Consider the following 25,867-nt stretch of genomic DNA (forward strand, 5'->3'; position numbering starts at 1 on the left):
GAGGATAGAGACATTTTCAAAGGGGGTGGCTCTGAGGGGGGTGGGGTCGACTCTGGCCAGTGTTATAGACATGCTAATGTCTGCAGGCAGGACAATAACAGCTGTAAATCTCTCTCTGCAGCGGTTGAAGCATTTGAGGGTGAATTCAATCTCACTTTCTGGAGTATGGACATCTAGAAACCATCAAATAGTAAAGTATGACAATATGAATAGTGCATATATAATGAAATCTGTTTACATATTATTGATTTTTCTTCAGTAACTCAATTCAACATTCACAGACAATCCTGAAAACATTCTTAAGTAAATCCATGTTAGCTGCAATTATGTGTACATATCATTGAATTTGTGCATATATGGAAAACATGGTGGTTAGGGTTTAATTCATTTAGTTAGTTTGTCTATTTACTCTATATAAGAGCGTGTCAGACGGTAAACGAGAAATATCTGTTAAGTTAATATGTGTTATATGGGCGGGGTGGCCAAGGGTGTAGAGCGAGTGTTCTCCGACATGAAGGTTGCCGGTTCAAACTCCACTTTTCCCCATCTATTAAAAAAATCTATTTCTCAATACTCAAAACCGATTCACCTGAAATACTAAAAACAAATTTATGAAGCGTGAATACAAAACAACTGATTCATACATTGACACGATGGTGCATATTGTGGACCAGACGCTTTTCCTAGACATTTAAACCCCTGAGCAATGCTTCCCCCAGCTGGTCATCATGAGAATCTTCCATCTGGAAACCTTCACAGTCACTTTTTGTATCTCTGTGAAATATCCATGTGTAGTCGAGAAAAGTGCTGTCACTCAGGTGCTTTTTGTTGTTGTGAGTATATAAGAGCGTTATTTTCATTGTGTGATGCTTAAAACATAAAACAAAATTAACATTTTAACAATAATATCAAAATAAAGTAACGACGAAATGACTAATTTAATATAATTACTATTTCAATGATCCAAGGGGGAATTCTAGATGAATTGAAGCAAGGACTCTCAAATGGTGGACCGCAGACCCTGTGACACGATTCTCTTTTACAAGCATCATTTTGTTAATTTTAGTCAATACAGGTTTGTATCGAAGCGTCACACTGTGGATTTGCTATTGAACTAAATTCCAGTGCACAATATAATGTAAGTTTATTACCAAGATGGCGCTGCGTGAGTGGCAGCCTGTTACAGCAGCTCTCACTTTCCGTACCTCTTTTTAGTGTGTAAATAGTGTTTTTAGTGTATTTTTCTTGTTGTTTTTTTTACCTCATTGACACTTTAAGCAAGTGCGCAGCTATGGATGTTCACATTTTAACATTCGTAGTTTGCTCCTTGCTGTTTTCGGCACTTTTTGGTGTGGCTGTGGGGAACCCATTCAACCAAGGCTCCATTGTTTACACCCGTGATCAGCTGTTGGGCCTGCGCCACACACCCCTTCTCTGCGCGGAGCGGCCGGAGATCCTCGAGGAGTTACGGAGGAGGAAAAGAGGATGCAGAGCGGGAGTGAAGCGCAGGGAGCGGAAAAGACGGTTTAAACCATGTTTACCGTCTGTCATCATGGGGAATGTAAGATCTCTCCCAAACAAGATGGAAGAGTTGACGGCGCTGACCCGACTGCAGAGGGAATACAGGGTATGCAGCCTCATGTGCTTCACAGAGACGTGGCTGACTGAACTTTCTCCGGACTCACACGTAAATCTGGACGGCTTCCAACTCGTACGAGCGGACCGAAAAGCAACGGAGTGCGGTAAGAAGAAAGGAGGGGGGATCGCTGTGTTGGTTAACGATAGATGGTGCCACCCGGGACACATCAGCGTGAAGGAGATACTCTGCACCAGAGATTTGGAGCTGTTAGCGGTCAGCATGCGGCCATACTATCTCCCGAGGGAGTTTTCACATGTTATTGTTGTGACTGTGTACATCCCCCCCTCGGCGGTCGCTGCTGTAGCTTCAGATCGTATCCACACAGTTATCTCGCATCTTCAAAGCCAGCACCCCCAAGCCCTCCTCCTCATCTCCGGTGACTTCAACCATGCCCCTCTGTCCTCTGCTCTTCCCACCTTCACCCAGTACGTGAACTGCCACACTAGAGAAAATAAAACTTTGGACCTACTGTATGCAAACATCAAGGATGCATACACCTCATCCCCCCTCCCCCCGCTTGGTCGCTCGGATCACAACCTCGTTCACCTCGTCACGGACTACACCCCTGTGGTGAATAAACAACGACCTGTGAAGAGGCTTGTTAAGGAGTGGTCTGAGGAGACCAGTGCTAGGCTCAGAGACTGCTTCGAGACTACAGACTGGGATGCACTCTGCAGCCCCCACGGCACTGATATTGACAGCATGACCCACTGTATCACTGATTATATTAACTTCTGCGAGGAGAACACTGTGCCCTCCAAGCTGGTACGGTGTTTTCCCAACAACAAACCCTGGGTGACCCCCGAGATAAAGACCCTGCTGAACGAGAAGAAGAGGGTCTTCAGTTCGGGGGTCAAAGAGGAGCTGCGCAGAGTCCAGAAGGAACTCCGGCTGATGATCAGGAAGGGGAAGGACAGCTACAGGAAGAAACTGGAGAAGCGGCTGGAGCAGAACAACGCCAGGGACGTCTGGAGAGGGCTGCAGACCATCGCAGGCCACGGAAAAGGTGTGGGAAGACAACAACCCAGCGGGGACAAGGACTGGGCAGACGAACTGAATCTGTTCTTCAATAGATTTGATTCCCCTCCCCCCGCCCCCTCTTCACACCTCTCCTGGCCAGCCCCCCCCCCCCTCCTCAGCCTGCCACCTTCGACACCTGACCCCCACCAGCCCACCCCCACCCCATCTCCAGATCATCATCCCCCCTTGTTACTCTCACCACTCCTCACCCCCACACCCCCACCCCAATCATCCTCCACCCCCCTCTCTATAACAGATGATCAGGTGAGAAGCCAACTCAAGAAGATCAAGGCTAGGAAGGCCCCGGGCCCGGATGGTATCAGCCCAAGACTGCTCAAGGACTGTGCTGACCAGCTCTGTGGTGTGATCAGGCATTTGTTCAATCTAAGCCTGAGCCTGGAGAAAGTCCCAGCCCTGTGGAAGACCTCCTGTGTGGTCCCGGTGCCGAAGACGCCGCGCCCCAAGGAGCCAAACCACTTCAGGCCAGTTGCCTTGACTTCTCACCTGATGAAGACGATGGAGAGGATTATCCTGAGACACCTACGACTGCTGGTGGGCACACAGCTGGACCCCCTGCAGTTTGCTTACCAGCCTGGGATTGGGGTGGACGACTCAGTTACCTACCTGCTGCACAGATCCCTGCTACACCTGGAGGACAGCAGGAACACTGTGAGGGTCATGTTTTTTGACTTCTCAAGTGCATTCAACTCCATCCAGCCTTCACTGCTCAAAGTGAAGATGGAGAACGTGGGAGTGGACCAACACCTGGCTGCATGGACAACGGACTACCTCACAAAGAGACCACAGTATGTGAGGCTCCATCACTGTGTGTCTGACGTGGTGCTCTGCAGCACAGGTGCCCCTCAGGGTACGGTGCTCTCCCCTTTCCTCTTCACCCTCTACACCTCCGACTTCACCCACAACACCACACACTGCCACATCCAGAAGTTCTCTGATGACACAGCCATCGTTGGATGTGTTCCGGAGGGGAATGACCTGGAGTACAGGGCGGTCATCACAGACTTCGTCAGCTGGAGTGAGCTGAACCAGCTTCAGCTGAACACCAGCAAGACGAAGGAGATGATCGTGAACTTCCGGAAAAAAGCATCCTACTTAACACCAGTGAACATCCAGGGATTGGACATAGAGGTGGTGGAGAGCTACAAATTCCTGGGTGTTCACCTCAACAACAAACTGGACTGGTTGGACAACACACATGCCCTCTATAAGAAGGGCCAGAGCCGCCTCCATCTGCTGAGGAGGCTGAGGTCCTTCGGAGTGTGCAGGGCTCTCCTCAGGACTTTTTATGACTCTGTGGTGGCCTCAGCCATCTTCTACGCGGTGGTCTGCTGGAGGGGGGGTAGCACGGACAGAGACAGGAGCAGGCTCAACAGACTGATAAGAAGAGCGAGCTCTGTCCTGGACTGTCCTCTGGACTCCATTGAGGAAGTGGGGGACAGAAGGATGTTAGCCAAGCTGGCGTCCGTCATGGGCAACACCTCTCACCCCCTACATGACATTGTGGGGTCCCTGAGCAGCTCCTTCAGCAGCAGACTGTTACACCCACGGTGTAAGAAGGAGAGGTTCCGCAGGTCCTTCATCCCGGCCGCAGTCAGGCTCTACAACACCAGCACCACCTGATAATGTTGTAGTCCCTGTCGATTATCTCCATCTCCACTCAACCTCTCACCATAGCTGTATTTGTATTTTTATTTTTCTTATTTATATTTGTATTTTTGTTTTACTCAGTCCACTACCATGCACAATATTTATTTATTTACAACACTTTACATCTATATTTATATCATGGTCACTTAAAATGGTTACATTGCATTATTTATATTTCCAGTATGCTATGTTGTAGTATTATTTATATTATGGTCACTTACTTTTTAATTATTTTTCTGTATCATGGTCACTACTGTTGAAATATTACTTATAATATTTTTGTTTTCATTACAATAACACTTACATCATTCCACTTTATCCCCAGCACCTGCTTTTGCACAGTGTCTGTTTTGCAGGTTGTTTGTTATCTGTTTGTTATCTGTACTCTTATTATGTGTAGTTTGAGTAGTGTACATATTGTGATCTTTTTTATTTGTGCTTCGGCACTGTTACTTTAATTCTGTTTTCCTTTATTGCTGTAACAAGTGAATTTCCCCATTGTGTGGATAAATAAAGAAATCTAATCTAATCTAATCTAAGTTTATATATATGAGTGATGATTTATAGTGTAAAATGTTGCCGTGACCCGGATTCGAACCGGGGTTGCTGCGGCCACAACGCAGAGTACTAACCTCTATACGATCACGGCGAGCTATCCCTGCGGACGGGAAACCGCAGACTCTATGAAAAATTATTCAAAGTATTTGTGGTATTGTTGTTCCATAATGATGTGATATTACCTGAAGCCAGACATGATATAAATACAACAAAGATCGTGTACAGTTTTATCACTGAAACGAAACACGTATATTAGTTTCTAACATAGAGGAAAAACGTAAAATCAAGCTATTTTATAAGTATTTCATTTAATTTTAAGTCGTGATGTTCTACTTCCTGTTCTCACTCGTCACTTTCGGCGCTGGTGAAAAATGATTCAAAAAATAAGTGGGCGGATTAAATGAGTCGTTTGTTTTATAGTTGTGCTCGAGAAAAAAAAAAAAACATCCGAGACGCACATCTTCATTTTTTTTTATGGATCTCAGAACAAGTGGGCGTGGCTAGTGGGAGTTTAAACACGCAGCCAGCAGCCGATTGGTCCTTCACTGTAAACTCTCTGCTCATTGGACAACCCGCGACCGTCCCTCGCTTGTGATTGGCTCGCCAACAACACGACCGCATTTCAAACGGGATCGCTGTTGTTGCTGAAGCGTGTTGTACGTTTGAGTGTCAGTAGGAAGCTCTCGCGACGAGCAGGATACATGCGTTCTTTTTAAAAACAAGCTAACAAACTAACATGTAGCTAGCTGCTGTGCTAATCTAACTCGTTTAAAAAATGGCGGAACCGTCGACTGCAGCGCGGAGAGGGTTCCTGGAGATCAGCCCGGGGCGGAGGGACGAAGCCAACAAGGAGAACAACGTCCCGGTTCTGAGTCTGATCCAGTTCTCCAAAGCGCCCTTCGTCTCGTTCGGGTCCCTGAAGCTCGGCACCTCCAGGTCGGTGGTGCTGCGGCTCGAGAACCCGTCGGAGGATGTGGAGGCCGAGGTCCGGGTGGAGAAGATCCCGTCGGGCAAAGGCTTCTCCGTGGACCACAGCACCTTCACCATCCAGGTGAGGAACCAACCAGGAGGGGGGGATGATCCAACATGTCAGTTAGCTTCTATTGATAATGATAAACGAGCTAATACACACACCTGCACTCCTTCTAGTCCCAATTTTACATATAAACCAATGGCCACAGATCATGTTTTATTATAATAATAATAATCTGGAACGAGAATCCTCTACTGTCATTCATATAAACAACCGTTTGAAGATAAAAACCTGATGAGTTAGAGGTTCTCCATCCCTCTGATGTCTTTTACTGATTGAAATGAATGAGCTTATGAACACATCTCTCTGACACACGTCTTTGAAATACAACACAACCACAACTACACTCCTTCTAGTCCCATTTTACAAAACTATAGGTCACAGATAATTGTTCTTCATCACGAATGAGATCCTCTACTGTCACACACTCCAAACATTCATATAAACGTATTGGAAGAGTTCACTGATGTGTTGCATCATCTTGCTCTTTACATTGTTATGGGATTTCTTTATTATATTGATATTATTTACTGTTGTAACTGAGATGAAGCTACATGATGTTTTTCGCCCAGGCCCATGTCTTCTGTTGTCTTTTATTTAAAAAGTAATGTAACGCTTATTTAAGTATGTAAGTAAAGTTTATTTGTACAGAAGTAAGAGTCACACAGTACTTCACAGGACCAAGTTCTTACCCACATATTTAAAGACAAACAACACAGCCACAAAAACACACTAAAAAGAGAAATGCAGAGTTCAGTAAAGTGCATAGAGAGACAGGCCTGGTACACAAATCCCCTGAATGCCTGTTTAAACAGTTTCCACAGAATCAGCAAACCTTTAAGGTGTAAGTGGATCATTCAACAACTTCGGTGCTATTGTCTCAAAAGCCACCACAAGGCTTTAGGCTGCTGCACGGGAAGTTTAATAGCATCTGAAAAAAGCTGCAACTGCATCTTTGGCAAAGCCTGAAGTTGAGCCAGGTGTTGATTTGTGCTTTGTGTGTTTGCAGCCCGAGTCCTCGTTCAGTTTGACAATAACCTGGACTCCAGCAGAGGAAGGTGGGATCAGAGAGCTCATCGTCTTCAACGCCAACGGGGTCCTCAAGCACCAGGCTGTGATGCTGGGGAGAGCAGAGGCCCCGAAAAAGACAAAGGTAAGTGAGACAGGAGGGCGTTTAAGAGCTACAGAGGAGCTGGCCAAGAAGGGCTGGGCAATTCAATATATCAGCAATTATCGCAATGTACATTTAATCTATTGCAACATAACAAAAGTCCAATATACATCAATATATTACTCATATAATGTGCACGCAAAGTAAGGGAGGTATTTGATCTGTTGTGTATCATCAAGGTGCATGAATAATTCTGAGAATTCATGCAAAATGTTGAAACTTGCCCTTTTTTTGCATTGTTAAAGAAAGTGAAAAAACAAAAAAATCCATGAGCTCCACTAAAAATTCACACCTGAGTTGGGAAATTAATCTAAGGGACTAATTCTGCAGCAAGTTGGATCCTAGAAGTATTTCACTCCTTGAGTTTCTTTTATTTCCTGTGTTTGTTCCAGAAAAGCTTATGGGACACAATCAAAAACAAAAAGGAGGGTGGAAAAGTTGCTGCCCCTCGAAGAAAGGGAGCTGAGCCCCCGCTGAAGATGTCGGCAAATAAAACCTTCCAAGTTTCCCGAGAGCCGCAGTACAAGCGGGACAAGCCACGCGGCCCCCTGGTGTCCCTCAACGAGGGCAGAGCCACGCGACAGAGGTCGCTCACCAAGCAAAGTCCCGTCGACGATCGCCGCTCTCGGACTTCGGAGGAGCTGAAGGCTTCAAACCTCAAACTGATGCCACAGTCTCTGGCCTCGTCGGACCAGGAGAACGTCCATCACGTCCACAGGAGCTCTCCCGTCGGCCTGCTCGTCCCAGCCGCAAAGCTGAAGGACCTGTCCTCCAGCCCGGACGCCTGGCGGGTCAAACCTGAAAACAAAGATCTTAGCAAGATGCTGAACCAGACAATTTCCCCCATTGGGACTCCAGAGAGGTTTAAGAAACTCATGCCTCGTATCCAGACAGGAAGCCCTCTGTCTGCCACAGGACAGTATGATGATGGGAACAGCCAGTTAAGTGGAGCCCCAGCTCTGTCTCTGAAAGACGCACTGGCCCTCATTGACTCTGATCTGAGCTTCACTATCACCAGTCCTCAAGGCAGTAGCTCTAGCTGTGTCCTGTCAGATTCACTGGAATCCAAGAGTGGGAGTGCCGGCCGGGGACTTGACAGGAATCTCCTCAGAGTGTTACCGGACAGTCCCGAGCTGGCAGAGTCAAAGGAGCCGAGACTGACTTTCTTTGTCAGCAACAAGGTCGTGGTGCATGAAGCTGTGGCCTCAGAGGCTGCCGAGGACAAAGGAATGGTGAAGAAGGTGCCTTTCACTTCTTCCACAGTGATCAAGAGCAAAGCACCGGTGGAGGAGAACATTCTCAGTGGAAGGAAAATCAAGAAGTCACGGCGACGGCTCCTGGAGAAAACACTGGAGCTGTCTGACAGCAGCAGTCAGTGTAACTCAGGGACGAGTTCGCCTCAACTTCCTGTTATAGAGCCCGACACAGGAAGTACAGGAATCAGCCGCCTGTGTGATGACACGCATCAAGTGGCAGAGTTCACCTCTTCCAGCCCGACCACAGGCGTCTATGGCCCGTCCACACCCATCACCTTCCCCATCACATCCCCTCCATCCATGGCTCCCACTGGCTTCTCCTTCTCACTCACCTCCCCACTTGCTCCTGCAGCCCCAGCTTCCATTTCTTTCACTCTCACCTCTGCGTCACCCACGGCCTCGTCTTCTCCTCTTCGCCACGACCTCTCCTCTAACCTGATCGTGTATGAGCAGGGTTCAGCTACCTCAGTGCCTCCGCTCACCCTGGAAGACGCGTTTCCCATTCACATTGCACTGAACAGCAAGAAGAGGAAGAGTGAGAGGTCTCTGAGAAATGATACGAAGGTGGAGGAGGAGGTGAAAACCAACCTGGTCAAGAGGAGCAGATGGGTGGCAGCAAAAACTGAGTCTTCAAGATCTGTGCAGGAGAGAAGTGCTTTACAGCGGAGAACAGCAGGTGAGTGAACCTGAAGTTAACACATGTTGGATGTTTGAAACAGTACAGTGCCGTCATTAATATACTGATTATATGTCATTCTAGTGTTTATATATAAAAGCCTGGCCCTTTTCCATTAGTTAATACTTTTAATTTAATGCCCTTTTTGGTGGGAGTAATTTATCCCTTTTCTAGCCGGTATTATTTTCTTTCTTCACCACATTGTGATCAGTGAGGGTGAAATAATTGAAACGCCTTTTAATGCATTAAAGTTCAGCAACGTTACTAGACTGCAGCGTTAAGAACGGTGCAATGACAGAGTCTCAGTAGAGCAACTGTCCCCCTCACACACGCATTAACATCAGTTCCCTAAATGTGCCTGATTTTTATTTTCATCAAGCTCCTTGACTTATTCCCTGGGCAGCTGGTAAAAATGTAAAAAAACAAACCCACAAATCTTTGCTTGATGCTTTTCCCCCTCTCAGGTTCAGCTCGCTCAACGACTGCATCGTCTCTGAAGAGCACTCGGCCGGTGGTTCCTGCCCAGGCCCAGCGGCCGAGCTCCAAACACACCCCACGAGGTAGAACATGATGAAATCAAATAAGAGTTGATCTGTGTGGACGTGAGGATTGATGTTCATTCACAGTGACGCACATTTTCCACCCACTAGAATAACTTTTATGTTTTTTTTAACAGTTGCACCGTCTCTAAAATGTGCTTCATCTGCGAGGAAGGCAAAAGTTGTTGCCGTCGCGCAGTCCAAGCTGAACTTCATCAAGCCGCTGCACACAGGTATGTGACGGCAGCACAGGACCTTTAATTTCGCGAGAGGTATCTTCATTTTGTTTTATCTTTTTTTTTAAATGATATTTCATCCTCTCTGCACCTGCCCCTCCTCTTCCAGCCATACCGAGGCACCCGATGCCGTTTGCTGCCAAGAACATGTTCTTCGACGAGAGGTGGCTTGAGAAGCAGGAGACGGGATTCACGTGGTGGATCAACTACGTCCTCACCCCGGACGACTTTAAAGTCAACACTGAAGTTGCTAAAGGTATCAGATCAGATCAGACATACAGCTGTCTGTCACTCACACTGGGGAAAGTTTGACTTAGTAAAAGGAAACGGGAGGAAACCTCTTCAAGAACCTCATTACATTATCATCGTCCCAGTCACTGACCTGAAACACATCTTGATATTACCCAGGATCCCCGGCTTCTGGTCAAGGATTCTGGTAGAATTCTTCATATTTTAAAGGTTTCCTGCTGAATATAGGAGATGAATGTTTTTTTTTTTAACAGATCTACTGTTCAGTTTTACTCCTCCACTTGCTGGAGCTGATTCTGACAGTTGAAGCTGCGACTCTCAGTCAGCGCCTCACTTCTCACAGGAGATTGAACCCACTCACCAAAGTTACAAGTTAACAAAGTAACTTTAAAAGAGCGTTCACATTCCAGTTTGCACATGTGAGGTTTTTTAAGCCTGCACCTAATTCTTCTCCATGTTTTGTTTGTGTAGTGAGCGCTGTGTCCCTGGCCATGGGCCACGGGGACAACTTCAGCGTGCCCAAAGCTCCCACCAAGGAGGAGATGTCTTTCAGCACCTACACGGCCCGACGCAAGCTGAACCGCCTGCGTCGCTCCGCCTGCCAGCTGTTCACCTCCGACGCCATGGTGAAGGCCATTCAGAGGCTGGAGGTGGAGGTGGAGGCCAGGCGGCTGCTCGTCCGAAAAGATCGCCATCTTTGGAAGGACATCGGTAATTATGAAACCTGCTGATGTCCGGTTTCTTGTGATTTTTGAAGTTCCTATCGAACTCCGGATTCATCTGAGACGTAACTTTATTTTCCCATTTCCGTTGAAATTCTCAGGTGAACGCAAAAAAGTGCTCGACTGGCTTCTTTCGTACAATCCGCTGTGGCTGCGGATCGGGCTGGAGGTAAGTGATACCGCCGTCTTTTCCTCAGCTAACATTCGATAGTCAGTTGATATCCACACTAAACCTGTCGTCGGCCCTCAGACGATCTTCGGGGAGCTGATCTCGCTGGAGAGCAACAGTGACGCTCTGGGTCTGGCCATGTTCGTCCTCCAGCGGCTGCTCTGGAATCCAGACATCGCTGTGCAGTTCAGACATGCCAAAGTGCCTAACCTCTACAAAGACGGTAACTCAAGAGCATCGGTCGCTCTGCTGTTTGAACTGAAGTCTCTCGTGTGTTACTACTAGAAGATTGAATTTACAGTTTAACTGGTTTATAAGATCCAAATTCCCAGACTTGGTTTTTGTATTCTATATTATTTATTTATTTATTTATTCAAGAACAAAACCAATTTGTCTGTGTTGTGTTTATCTTCATACTTACATTTACTGCGTTAGGCCACGAGGAGGCGCTGTCTCGCTTCACGCTGAAGAAGCTGCTCCTGCTGGTTTGTTTCCTGGACAAGGCCAAAGAGTCTCGGCTCATCGAGCACGACCCCTGTCTGTTCTGTGTGGACGCAGAGTTCAAGGTGGGCCATGATTCCCCCCCCCCCACACACACACACACACCTATATCAACAACAAACATTTAATACACAACTAAAGGGAGTGTATACTAGACAGGTTGCCATTATATGATTATACATTTTATATACAAGTATTAACCCAAAAAGCTGCTCATTGATAATTGGGGTTTAACAGAAATATATTTTCTATATTATTGGGTATTACCATGATGTACCAGTAATTGATAATTTAATGTATATGAGTTTCCCTGCACTAGCAGGGTCCCTATCACCATTAGATATTGATGATTTATATAAATCTCTACCCATCTGTGTGTTTCTTGCTAATTGATATATAATTTATTTGTGTTCAGGCGAGTAAGGACCTGCTCCTGGCGTTCTCCAGAGACTTCCTGAGCGGAGAGGGAATCCTCCCCCGGCACCTCGGATACCTCGGGTTGCCCGTCTCCCACGTCCAGAAGCCGCTGGACGAGTTCAACTACTCCGTGAAGAATCTGTCCGTGGACCTGAAATGTGGCATCCGTCTAGTGTGAGTGAGACTTTTATAAATTGAATGTGATGCTCAGATCCCTGTTGGGATGTTTGCAGTTTGCAGAGGTCGGATTCAGCCACGGGACTGAGTAGGATCAGTCCTGTGGAGCTGAGTCAGGGCTTCTGATTTCTGGAGGGTCTCTTTATGTCTCCTGCTTTGTTTTTGTAGAAAAAATTAAACACATAATTGTTTTGGAGTAAAGTCGCAGATAAAAGCCTGTAAAGCAGCTGAGCAGGGTCATTGTCACATAACGATCAAGATCATCATGAAAACCATTAATCAACACTACTAAGAGTTAACAGGGTCCCAGTGACAACAGGACAGAAATAGACATGAACAAAGATTCTTATGGATCCTCTTTTTAAACTCTGTTTCTCTGATGTCTGGTTTCCTTTCAGACGTGTGATGGAGCTGCTCGTCCAGGACTGGAGTCTGTCGGCGAAGCTCCGCCTGCCGGCCATCAGCCGCCTGCAGAAGGTCCACAACGTGGAGGTCGCTCTGCAAGTGCTCAAAAGCAAAAACGTCGACCTCAAGGACGAACTTGGTGATTATTATTTTCCTCCTGAGCAAAGACAAAAAAAAAAAAAATCGAGGCAGACGCTGAACCTGAAGCAGCGTCTGCCCTCGACAAGATGACACCCGATGTTTTTCAACCCTGAACAAGATTTTTGACATTTAGAAACATCTCACCGCCCAAAGCTTCACCTCCAGCACCGAGCACTGACATTTCACTGCATAACTTTAGTGTTTGATCAAACTCGGCTGCTGCTGTTCAGGCGCTCAAGGACAAAACTGGATTGTTTTGCCTTTTAGCTGATTTTGTGCTGAATGTGAAAGAATCTGACAGAGTTCAGGAAAGAAAATCTCAACTTAATACTCACATACACAATGTTTTAAATAGGCTTCTCTAAAAAATTCAGTTATGGATGTGTTGTACACAATCATGGTTTTCTAACAATATATGCCTGCAACTACCTACTGAATCTATATGACAATTAATATTATTTCGGTTTTGATTCATTTAATAGTAGTTTATTCTGTTACCTCAGTTTCCAAAGCTCAAGGGCGGGAAATTAATAAATAATCCACGATGATGAATCAAAATTAATTTTCTTTACAATTCTTTCGCTAATTGAGAAGTTAATCAGTTTTGTCCGAACTAGCTGGAAATAACTTCTTGTCCGAGGATGAAAAAATGAAACCAAAATATCCAGGATACCGGTGCTGCCATCTTGCATTTGAGACATCATCGCGTATCAAGGACTTGTACTTCACCCAGCCACCAGGGGGCAACTGAGATAATTCAGCCTAGCTTATTTGGAGCTGTCATGCCGCTCATCTTTCTAAACACACCATGGGAATATAATGTTTACTGCTCTGAGCTCATGGGGTTTGTTTCTGTTATTTCAGGATCCATCATTGAATCCAGAGACGTGGTGGATGGACACCGGGAGAAGACACTGGCTCTCCTGTGGAAGATCATCTTTACATTTCACGTGTGTTTCCCACCTGCTCGGTAAACTCCAGTCGTTCCTGTCGAGCTGTGAACTGAGCTGATCTCAAACCATCTGTTCAGGTGGAGGTGATTTTGGACGAGGAGCAGCTGAGGGACGAGATCGGCTTCCTGCGGAGAACGCTGAGGACCAAACGGAGGCTTCGGTCCCTGAGGGCCGATCGGGGCGTTCAGCCGACTCCCGCCAAGACGAGGCTGCCGTACGAGAACAGCAGCGCCAAGATCACCCTGCTGATGGACTGGACCCGCGCCGTCTGTGACTTCTACGGACTGAAGGCGAGTTAATGGCGTTTTACATTTCCAGCTCAGAGGCCAAAGGAAATACTGACGTTTTGAAGTTGTGACACTGGTCCTGGTTTTATTTTGTCTTGTGAGGCTGGATGTTGTTTCACTGTTCATCTGTCCACTGGTTTCCATGTGATGTATTATTGATCTGTTTCTCTCTTTGAGCCTTTGGGTTTATGTCTTTGTTCAAAGTTTCTTCAGTCAGTGCTCTCTGTCGCTGTGTCTCTCTCTCGCTCTCTCTCTCGCTCTCTCTCGCTCTCTCTCTGTCTCATGTTAGCTGTTGTCTAATCGTGGTTAATGAGCTCGGTCCATTTCCCTCCAGATTTGATCCATCCATTGTGTCTTCAGTTGCTGCTCAGTCAGGAAGCACTGAAATCTAATCAGTTTGTCAGATTCCCTGTGTTTATGTGACTTATGAACCTTGATCACAGCAAAACAACACTTTTCTGTTCACACCAACACAGCCTTGGACTCCACAACGATTCACTGAATCTCAGACGTGTCGAGAATCAAGTCTGCTGTGTGTCTGTGCAGGTGGAGAACTTCAGTGTGGCGTTCTCGGACGGCCGCGTCCTCTGCCACCTCATCCACCACTATCACCCCGGCCTCCTGCCGGAGGAGGCTGTCAGTCACAGCACCACACAGACCGTGGAGTGCTCACCCAGGGGCCGCCTGGAGCTCAGCTGCTCAGCCAGCGACTCCGACGGCTCCTTTGACTCGGCGCCGACGGGCCTGAACGGTATGTGTGTCCTGTGTCTGTGTGCATATGATGTCTGTGTTGAGTCCAGGAATGAGCCTTGGTATTTTACACCTTAAATGATGGTATATCATTGTTATAAAGGTAACTGTATGTGTTTAAACTTGTTTTCATACCTGCTGGCTCTGGTGGAATTGTAGAGAATGACTTGTGATGGTTGTCGTTCTGTGAACAGGCCCAGATTCTCCGTCGGTGGCATTTAAAGAGCTGCTGGAAAATGAGAAGAACAACTTCAGACTGGTCAACACCGCCGTGGCCTTTCTGGGCGGCGTCCCCGCCATGATCAACCCGGCGGACATGTCCAACACCATCCCCAGCGAGAAGGTGAGAGCGGACACCCGGCAGGATCAAACACAGACCAAAGGGTCAGACTGCACAGAGCAGGGTTTTCATGTCAAAAGTAAAACATGTTATTTATCCATCTTTCCAAATGTTCGTTTTTCTATTTAGGGATAAAGCGTAAAAACACATATTACAGCTCTGCCTTCATTCACCCGTGTGTATTTCCAGGTGGTGATGTCTTACCTGACCTTCTTATGCGCTCGTCTGCTCGACCTGCGGAACGAGACCAGAGCCGCTCGGGTGATACAGGGCGCCTGGAGGAACTACAGGCTGAAGAAGGATCTGCAGCTCTACCAGGTCGGTTCACTGCTCCGTCACAAACACTGTTCATTGATGTTCAAGTCATTTATCGTCCACATTCTCTTTCCAGTCAAGTGACAGATGGTTGTTATTGATTTCTAAGCAACATCTGCCACAGCTGTTTTTGAAATTAAATTAAAAAACAAAAAATGTGTCCATAATCGATTTTATGTTTTTTATTTAATGATTAAGTACTGTATATATTGTATATTAGTATTTATGTGATCGTCATTGATGATGCTTTCTTGGAATGATCAGAAAATACAACATGGGGAAAACTTGTGTTGAATTTCAGTAACAGCTGATGTTCCACTAATCACAGAAGTTGTAGATAAACTCAAATGACCGTTTGTCATTTTGTGATAAATGCCCGTCAAATTAAATATATATATATATATATGTGATACAGGAAAGAAACATGGCGGCTGAGAAGATCCAGGTGCTTGTGAGGACTTTTCTCCAGAGGCGCAGAGCGGTGAGGCAGAATGGAGCCGCCCTCGTCCTCCAGTCCGTGTGGAGGGGTCACGCGGCCCGCAACCGGCTGCGGCTGCAGAGAGAGGCTCAGGTCCGGGCTCTGCAGGGCGAAGCAGCAACTGTCATCCAGGTAGGTTTTCATTTTTATACACACACAGACACACACACACACGATAATCTATTTAGACGTCCTGACCAGGTATCTTAACACAAAGTATTACGGGCTTATTGAACATATTGAAAAATGTAAGGATCAAGGAGAACCTGTGATTCTTTGTGGATTCAAAATCAACTTCATTTTTGAAAAATTTGACTTTCTCATAAGAACTGTGACTTTATGCTTATAGTGTTACAACCTTATTCTTTTATAATTATGACCTAATCCTCCAATTGTCCGATTTTCCCCTTAAATGGCCCTAATACTCTGTCCTATATCGAGACTAGATTTTGAAGGGGGACTTCTGTGGATATAAAATCATATATTTTCAGCATTCTCAAGTGTTTATTTTGACTTAATGTCATTTTATATATCGCCTCAAACTTTGTTCCTGTCGCTAAAAGAATTTTATCCAAGGACACACTGATGTTGGTCCTGAATTTGTAGTCCACTCAATATCCGTGACCGCATTCGTCTGTCCATTTTGTCTCAGCAAGGACACTTGGTGCATAACCAATCCCGCTTGTGTGATTGTTCTTTGAATGGCTGCGTCTTATCTTGTCCCTACAGGCTCAGTGGAGGACGTTTTCAGCTATGAGGACTTACCATCGCCTCAGATACTACACCATTGTTGTCCAAGCACAATGGCGAATGAGAAGGGCGGCCGATGCTTACGGAAGAATCTGCTGGGCGGCAACAGTCCTTCAGAAGCACTCCCGAGCGACGGCTCTCGCACGCAGGGACCGGGAAAGTTATCTCTCCCTGAGAAGTGCAGCGGTGACCTTACAGAGAGGGTACAGGAGATGGAAGGCCCAGAAAACAGAGAAGGAAAACGGAGCCGCCAAAGTGATACAAGCTGTGTTTAAGAACTGGTACAAGGAGAAAATGGCCACAAGAACGACTGCTGCTGTGAGGATTCAGTCGTGGTACAGAATGCAGAGGAGTCTCCGTCAATACAGGGAGATCAAAAGAAGCACTATAGTCATTCAAGCCCAGTACAGAGGTCACGCTCAGAGGCGCTGCTTTAACACGTTGAAACTACAGCACGGGGCGGCCATCACCATCCAGAGCGCCTTCAGGGGGCTCGCCGTCAGAAAACAGGTGGAAGAGATGAGATGTGCCGCCGTCGTTATTCAGTGTTGGTTCAGGGCCACTGTGCAGAGAGACGTGCAGAGACACACGTTTGTGAGGATGAGATGTGCTGCTGTTACCATACAGGCAGCTTATCGTGGAACAGCGGCTCGGGCGTCTGTGAAAAAACAGCAGAAGGCAGCGGCGGTAATCCAGACAGCTTTCCGGAGGTACGCCGCCCAAAGGCGCTACTTCGCCCTGAGGAGAGCCGCCGCTGTGATGCAGCAGAAATACAGAGCTTCAGTTTTGGCCCGTGAGACACTGAAAGATTTCAAGGCTCTGAAGAACGCGGCGCTCGTTGTACAAGCTCACTGGAGAGGCCGAGCCGACAGGAAGAGGATAGAGAAACGTCACAGGTGTGCAGCTGTGGTACAGGCTTATTACCGTCGACACAAAGCTCGAGCAGAGTACAGGTCAAAGAAAGCTGCTGCGGTCGTCATTCAGCGTCACTACAGAGCTTATGTGGCTGGAAAGGAGATGAGGAAGTCGTACCTGCGCACGCGAGCAGCCTGTGTCACTCTTCAAGCTGCAGTCAGAGGCGTGAGAGTCAGGGCGGAGCTGAAGAAACGGCACCAGGCAGCGACACTCATCCAGTTTTCTGTTAGGATGTTTATATGTAGGAAAAGATATCTTCTCCTTCAGAATGCATCAATTATCATTCAGAGTCGATTCAGAGCTCTAATGCTCGGCAGGACACAGCGAGAGCAGTTCAGGCAGCTGAAGCAGGCCGCCGTAAAGATTCAAGCTGTCTACCGGGGATTTAGAGTCAGAGCAGAAGTAAAGAAGAGGCACCACGCTGCCAGAGCAATTCAAGCTCAGTTCAGGATGTACAGAATGCGTATGGCTTACCTTGCCGCAAAGTGCGCTGCCTTCATCATTCAGGAGCGCTACAGAGCCAAGCGGCTCCGGGACAGAGAGTTCCACATGTACAGATCAATGAAATCTGCAGCTGTGGTCATACAGGCGACGTATCGTGGTCACGTGGCCCGGAGGCAGCTTGCAGAGATGCACCGAGCTGCTACCGTCATTCAAAGGAAGTTCCTCGCAGTTCGAGATAGAAACCGGTTTCAGGCGATGAAGACGGCAGCTCTGGTTTGTCAGCAGAGGTACAGAGCAGCGAGCCGGGCGAGAACAGACCGTCTGGACTACCTGTCAAAGCGCAGGGCAGCAATTTGTCTACAGGCGGCCTACAGGGGATATGAGGTCAGAAAGCAGCTGCGTATCCAGCACAAAGCAGCCGTGACAATTCAGTCTCACTTCCGACAGTACCAGCAGAGACGCTGCTACAGGAGGCTACGCTGGGCTGCCAGTGTAATGCAAGCTCGTCACAGAGCCAATAGAGACATGAGGCAGGAGATGCACAACCTGTGTGCCAAGAGAAACGCCGCCCTTCTCTTACAAGCTGCTTTCAGAGGAATGAAATGCAGACGAGTCATTAAACAAGGTCATTGTGCTGCCAGTGTTATCCAGAGAGCTTACAGAGCCCACTGTGAACACAGGAAGTATCTTACCTTCAAATCCTCTGTGCTCGCTGTTCAGCAAAGGTATCGAGCTACTGTAGCAGCCAAACAACAAATGCAAACATATAAAAAAATGCGCAGAGCCGCTGTTGTCCTGCAGGCAGCCTACAGAGGTCAAAAGGTCAGGCAGGAAGTTGCTGGTTGGCATCAGGCCGCCACATTGATTCAGTCTGTGTTCAGAAAGCACAGAGAGGAAGTTAAATTCCAGGCCATGCGACTGTCAGCCATCATCATCCAGAGACACTACCGCTCCCTTGTTCTTCAGAGGAGAGACACAGAGCGCTTCCTGCAAGTGAGACGTTCTGCTGTTGTTCTTCAGGCAGCTTTCAGAGGTCATCGTGTGCGACGCAACATCTCCAAGATGCACAAGGCAGCAACTGTCATACAGACAAACTTCAGGAGACACACACAGCAGTCAGCCTTCAGGAGACAACGCTGGGCAGCTTGTGTCCTACAGCAGAGGTTCAGAGCTCAGAGGCAGAAAGACCTGGACTTCAAACATTATCATGAGGTCAGAGAAGCTGTTATTAAGCTGCAAGCTGCTTTACGTGGAATGAAATCCAGAAGAATCTTCAAACAAAAGCATCAGGCTGCCAGTGTTATCCAGAGAGCTTACAGATCCCACTGTGAACACAGGAAGTATCTTACCTTAAAATCCTCTGTGCTCGCTGTTCAGAGAAGGTATCGAGCAACTGTAGCAGCAAAAGAAGAAATGCAAAAATACCAAAATATGCGACGAGCAGCCATCATTCTTCAGGCAACTTTCCGAGGTCAGAAGGTCAGACAGGAAGTTGCTGGTTGGCATCAGGCCGCCACCTTGATTCAGTCTGTGTTCAGAAAGCACAGGGAGGAAGTTAAATTCCAGGCCATGCGACTGTCAGCCATCATCATCCAGAGACACTACCGCTCCCTTGTTCTTCAGAGGAGAGACACAGAGCGCTTCCTGCAAGTGAGACGTTCTGCTGTTGTTCTTCAGGCAGCTTTCAGAGGTCAGCGTGTGCGACGCAGCATCTCCAAGATGCACAAGGCAGCAACTGTCATACAGACAAACTTCAGGAGACACAAACAGCAGTCAGCCTTCAGGAGACAACGCTGGGCAGCTTGTGTCCTACAGCAGAGGTTCAGAGCTCAGAGGCAGAAAGACCTGGACGTCAAACATTATCATGAGGTCAGAGAAGCTGCCATTGTGTTACAGGCTGCATATCGAGGAATGAAATGTAGGAGGAAAATCAAACAAAGGAATCAGGCTGCCAGTGTTATCCAGAGAGCTTACAGATCCCACTGTGAACACAGGAAGTATCTTACCTTAAAATCCTCTGTGCTCGCTGTTCAGAGAAGGTATCGAGCTACTCGAGCTGCAAAAGAAGAAATGCAAAAATACCAAAACATGCGAAGAACAGCCATCATTCTTCAGGCAACTTTCCGAGGTCAGCAAATCAGAAAGGAAGTTGCGGGTTGGCATCAGGCCGCCACATTGATTCAGTCTGTGTTCAGAAAGCACAGAGAGGAAGTCAAATTCCAGGCCATGCGACTGTCAGCCATCATCATCCAGAGACACTACCGCTCCCTTGTTCTTCAGAGGAGAGACACAGAGCGCTTCCTGCAAGTGAGACGTTCTGCTGTTGTTCTTCAGGCAGCTTTCAGAGGTCATCGTGTGCGACGCAGCATCTCCAAGATGCACAAGGCAGCAACTGTCATTCAAACTAACTTCAGGAGACACACACAGCAGTCAGCCTTCAGGAGACAACGCTGGGCAGCTTGTGTCCTACAGCAGAGGTTCAGAGCTCAGAGACAGAAAGACCTGGACGTCAAACATTATCATGAGGTCAGAGAAGCTGTTATTAAGCTGCAAGCTGCTTTCCGTGGAATGAAATCCAGAAGAATCTTCAAACAAAGACATTGTGCTGCCAGTGTTATCCAGAGAGCTTACAGATCCCACTGTGAAAACAGGAAGTATCTTACCTTCAAAACCTCTGTGCTCGCTGTTCAGAGAAGGTATCGAGCTACAGTAGCAGCAAAAGAAGAAATGCAAAAATACCAAAACATGCGACGAGCAGCCATCATTCTTCAGGCAACTTTCCGGGGTCAGCAAATCAGACAGGAAGTTGCTCGTTGGCATCAGGCCGCCACATTGATTCAGGCTGTGTTCAGAAAGCACAGAGAGGAAGTCAAATTCCAGGCCATGAGACTGTCAGCCATCATCATCCAGAGACACTACCGCTCCCTTGTTCTTCAGAGGAGAGACACAGAGCGCTTCCTGCAAGTGAGACGTTCTGCTGTAGTTCTTCAGGCAGCTTTCAGAGGTCATCGTGTGCGACGCAGCATCTCCAAGATGCACAAGGCAGCAACTGTCATACAAACAAACTTCAGGAGACACAAACAGCAGTCAGCCTTCAGGAGACAATGTTGGGCAGCTTGTGTCCTACAGCAGAGGTTCAGAGCTCAGAGGCAGAAAGACCTGGAGGTCAAACATTATCATGAGGTCAGAGAAGCTGCCATTGTGTTACAGGCTGCATATCGAGGAATGAAATCTAGGAGGAACATCAAACAAAGGAATCAGGCTGCCAGTGTTATCCAGAGAGCTTACAGATCCAACTGTGAACACATGAAGTATCTTAGCTTAAAATCCTCTGTGCTCGCTGTTCAGAGAAGGTATCGAGCAACTCGAGCTGCAAAAGAAGAAATGCAAAAATACCAAAACATGCGAAGAGCAGCCATCATTCTTCAGGCAACTTTCCGAGGTCAGCAAATCAGAAAGGAAGTTGCTGGTTGGCATCAGGCCGCCACATTGATTCAGTCTGTGTTCAGAAAGCACAGAGAGGAAGTCAAATTCCAGGCCATGCGACTGTCAGCCATCATCATCCAGAGACACTACCGCTCCCTTGTCCTTCAGAGGAGAGACACAGAGCGCTTCCTGCAAGTGAGACGTTCTGCTGTTGTTCTTCAGGCAGCTTTCAGAGGTCATCGTGTGCGACGCAGCATCTCCAAGATGCACAAGGCAGCAACTGTCATACAGACTAACTTCAGGAGACACAAACAGCAGTCAGCCTTCAGGAGACAACGCTGGGCAGCTTGTGTGCTACAGCAGAGGTTCAGAGCTCAGAGACAGAAAGACCTGGACGTCAAACATTATCATGAGGTCAGAGAAGCTGTTATTAAGCTGCAAGCTGCTTTCCGTGGAATGAAATCCAGAAGAATCTTCAAACAAAGACATTGTGCTGCCAGTGTTATCCAGAGAGCTTACAGATCCCACTGTGAACACAGGAAGTATCTGAAGTTTAAATCTTCTGTTCTCACCATTCAGCGAAAATATCAGGCAACGGTCTCAGCTAAAGCACAAAGAACACGATACCTGGAACTGCGCAGGGCAGCCATCATCCTTCAGGCAGCCTACAGAGGTCAGAAGGTCAGACAGGAAGTTGCTCGCCGGCATCAGGCAGCCACCATCATCCAGTCTGTGTTCAGAAAGCACAGGGAGGAAGTCAAATTCCAGGCCATGAGACTGTCAGCCATCATCATCCAGAGACACTACCGCTCCTGTGTTCTTCAGAGGAGAGACACAGAAACGTTCCTGAAAAAGAAACACTCCACCATTGTCCTCCAGGCTGCTCTTAGAGGCTGGCGTGTCAGGATGAAGATTAGCCGTCAAAATCGAGCTGCCACCATCCTCCAGTCGTGCTGGAGAGGCTTAACGCTGAGGCGTCTCTTCAAGAGGAAGAGAGAGGCAGCTGTGACACTTCAGCGCAGGGTTCGGGCCGTGCAGCGAGGCAAAGAGGAGAGGAACCACTACATCCGAACGAGGCGAGCTGCCATCACACTTCAGAGACGCGGCAGAGCCTGGATTGCAAGACGACAGGTAATGGCCTTTATTTTAAGTTCACAGTATGATAGAACTAGACAGTAAAGTGGTTAATCCATCACGATATACATGTTTCTTTATTTAATTCTCCACTATGTTTCTACTACCTGCCTGGAAGGAAGCACAACTTTATTAAAATGTGATTTGGCTGAACATAAACATGGTACAATCGTTGTGTTGTTGTGTTTCAGGCACTGGAGGCCGCCATGGCAGAGAGGAGGCTCCGTTTTACTTCGGCGGTCTTCCATCATCTCAGTGCCATGAAGATCCAACGAGCCCTGAGAGCTCACTGGGCTTTGGAGTCTGCCAAGAGACAAATTCACTGTGTCGTCGCCGTACAGGTAAAAACAAAAGCTCCTAATGTCATTGTTCAAAACAGAAAACGATTAGAAATGCGTTTAAAATCCAAATAAGATGATCTTTTGAAGTATTGTTTAAAATGATTCCCTTGGTGGTTGTTGCAGCGATGGGTGAGAGCGACGCAGCAGAGGAGACGGTACCTGGAGGACCGGAGGAAAGTGGTTACCGCCCAGCGAGCCGTCAGGTGCTGGTTGGCCCGTCGCCACAGAGCTGCGTCCGTCATCCAGCAGACGGTCAGGAACTTCCTCCTCCTCAGGCGCCACAGGAGGGTTGAGCAGGGGATTGTCAAAGCTCAGGTACTGCAGTCAGAGGGTTTGGCTTCACAGACGAGGATTGTGTCATCAGTTCCAAGATAAATTAGTTATTGTATTTATTTGCCTTTGCCTGCAGGCTCTGTGGAGAGGACACCGCTCCCGCCAACTGAAGGACAATGCCAAGCTGGTGAAGTTGAGACACCGCCTGCGCCAAGTGTCGGCTGCCGTCAGGGAGGAGGACAAACTGTGCAACAAGACGTCCTCCGCACTCGACTACCTCCTGCGATACAAACACTTCTCCTACATCCTGGAGGCTCTGAAGAACCTCGGTAAGACTTTTCACATTTCTGCTGATTCAGCCCTTTACAGCATCTTACTACAACTGTGAGAACAACCAGTACTCGTGTCGTCTTACTTTAACCCCTTATTGCCTGAATTAATGTCCAATTAGATAAAAAAATTATTATTTGCGTTTTTGGCTGTCATACAGATTGTTAATTTCAATATAGCATAAACAATAGATATACATTTATTCATAATGGGGAATAACCTTAATTTAACAAATTCTTCAGTGTCTGGTATGTAGACTATTATATTGATGCTGCTTTTGCTTGAACCAACATATGTTCCTATACAATCATTGCTGTTCCATTATCAGAGTATTTCAAATATACTCAAAATAACTTGCACAGTCCCAAGTGGCTAGTATGTATTTTCCACTCCAACCACAAGATGGCGGCAGAGTGCTTCCAATACCTTCCTTGGTATGTGTAGTATTTGCACCATCAGGCAAAATCGTCACCTCGGCGGCATTAAGACCGGAATGGGGTTTGAGGCGAATTCGCGACATTCTACAAGGGGTTAAAGTGTTAAAGTGTGCAGAAGCTGACACTTTGTGCCTCATGGATAGGCTAACATGCTAACATGCGTGTTACGTGTGTGTGTGTTGACAGAAACCGCCACCAGGCTGTCACCAGAGTGCTGCGAGCGGCTGGTGGAGAGCAGAGCCACCAACGTCATCTTCACGCTCATCCGCTGCTGCAACCGCAGCGTCCCCTGCATGGACGTGATCACCTTCTCCATCCAGATCCTCCTCAACCTCTCCAAGGTACCACTCACCCACAGCTGCTCTTTTTCATTTCCTCTCAGACTCCCCTGATGTTCAGACTCAGTTGCAAATATCTTTTCTCCTTTTCTTTCGGCCCCTCCCTCCTTCACTCCTTCAGTACCACAAGACTATCGAGGCGGTGTATTCGGTGGAGAACTCCGTGGAGACGTTGCTGGACCTGCTGCAGAGATATCGGGAGAAGGCCGGAGATAAAGTGGCAGAAAAGGGCGGCAGCATCTTCACCAAGGCCTGTTTCCTCCTCGCTCTGCTGCTGCTAGACAAGCGCCGCACTGTGGTCCGTAGCCACGATAACACAATTTAACACAATTAATCAAATAACATGATGGTAAACTACAGTTTTTTTTTAAACGTAATGCAACTTTTTGTTGTTTTTCTTCTCTAGGAGGTTATGAAGTTGCCCAAAGTGCTGGACAGGATTCGCAGTATCTACCGGCTCACTGCTCGCAAACACAAGATGGACGCAGAAAGAACCGTTACCAAACAGAAGATGAACGCGTCCATCAACGGGAGCTTCTTTGTGCCAGCGACACCTCGTAAATCCAAACCTGCACCCAAGTACGTAGCGCCCCGTGTCCTGAACGTGTCTGATACTGACCCCTGCTGGTGTCTGAGATGCTCACTTCCATCCTGTGTTTGCTCCTCAGGTTTGCACCGGACTGGGTCCTCAGGAAGGACAAACTGAAAGACATCGCGGACCCTCTCCGAGCCATTCACATGGTGGCCGACGCTCTGTCCATTGTGTTGTAAATAGAAAAAATGTTGCATCTTCATTCATCTCGTTTTTTTATTCCTTCAGAAAATATTGCTTTAATGTTTTTATTTTTAGTGTTTCATTTCCATGTGGTTGATGTATATATTAAAATGGATTTGTTTCTTAAATGTGGCGGCTTTGTGTGATTTTCTGATGATGTGGAAACCAGGTCAATCAGGAATTTCCACAAACGCTGATTGATGCATTGTTTACCCTCCATCATCCTCAGGCTTGAGTCCATTGGTTTGTCAGCGGCCATTTTGAAGCCTTGAGTTTGGCTTTTTGTTCAGTGGGGGGGGGGTGGGGGGTGGGGGGTGGAGCCTGACTGAGAGCTTGAGACATGTCAGCAATCTTAAACCTGCGACCTGCACCCAGTCAATCGATTAACCATTTTATTTGCGGAGCGCCTTTCAAACAAATTAAATGTGATTGACAAAATGTAACATTTATTTTAATGTCAGTTAAACATTCAAATTAAGAGATGAATACATAGCAAAGAATCAATAATAGAAACAAAACATTAAAAAAAAAATTAAGTCAAATTGTACTAAGACAGTAAGAATTTTAGTAAACTGAAATGGCTTAAAATGTATAGTCATCAAATATGTTTTTAAATGGTATCAAATTATAAAACAGACAAATTGGGTTCACACACTCATAGATATCAGTCCTCTACACACACCATCACGATCCATGAATTATTCTCTTGTCAGATTGGATTATTCAACACTTTCATTGACTTCTCAATGTTAAAGACAAAGAAAACTCCTGACTCTGATTCCAATCTGCACCAAAATTCAATCTGACAAACGCCACATCACACACAATCCATCCTGAAAACCAGCAATCACAGAAACCCAAATGAAAACCTTGATCTTTGTGTTGTAATTCTGGTTTGACCTGAGTCTTTGACCTGAAACCGAACCCAGGACAACGAGCAGGTTGTCAACTCCTCGTTCTGCCTGAGAGAAAAGCTCAGAGCGGCAGCTTTTGTTCAAAGAAAG

The 25,867-nt window shown here is 46.9% G+C and overlaps 1 protein-coding gene and 1 non-coding gene across 2 annotated transcripts; one reads left to right on the forward strand and one right to left on the reverse strand.

Annotated features, from left to right (window-relative positions):
- Positions 1 to 4,904: 4,904 nt before the first annotated feature.
- Positions 4,905 to 4,976, reverse strand: trnah-gug (transfer RNA histidin (anticodon GUG)). The gene has a single exon. It is a non-coding gene; the product is annotated as a tRNA-His (tRNA).
- Positions 4,977 to 5,520: 544 nt separating this feature from the next.
- Positions 5,521 to 24,991, forward strand: aspm (assembly factor for spindle microtubules). Its single transcript, XM_053431444.1, has 26 exons — positions 5,521 to 5,936; positions 6,928 to 7,071; positions 7,482 to 9,021; positions 9,486 to 9,581; positions 9,698 to 9,793; positions 9,906 to 10,052; positions 10,517 to 10,756; positions 10,869 to 10,936; positions 11,018 to 11,159; positions 11,372 to 11,502; positions 11,853 to 12,028; positions 12,430 to 12,575; positions 13,442 to 13,527; positions 13,608 to 13,820; positions 14,364 to 14,568; positions 14,762 to 14,910; positions 15,097 to 15,225; positions 15,638 to 15,832; positions 16,430 to 22,366; positions 22,561 to 22,710; positions 22,834 to 23,025; positions 23,120 to 23,312; positions 23,937 to 24,091; positions 24,210 to 24,386; positions 24,495 to 24,667; positions 24,757 to 24,991. The coding sequence occupies exons 1-26, from the start codon at positions 5,661 to 5,663 to the stop codon at positions 24,857 to 24,859; spliced, it is 11,259 nt and encodes a 3,752-aa protein (XP_053287419.1). The 5' UTR covers positions 5,521 to 5,660; the 3' UTR covers positions 24,860 to 24,991.
- Positions 24,992 to 25,867: the final 876 nt, after the last annotated feature.

Source organism: Pleuronectes platessa, chromosome 9 (assembly GCF_947347685.1).
Source record: "Pleuronectes platessa chromosome 9, fPlePla1.1, whole genome shotgun sequence".
Taxonomy (NCBI): domain Eukaryota; kingdom Metazoa; phylum Chordata; class Actinopteri; order Pleuronectiformes; family Pleuronectidae; genus Pleuronectes; species Pleuronectes platessa.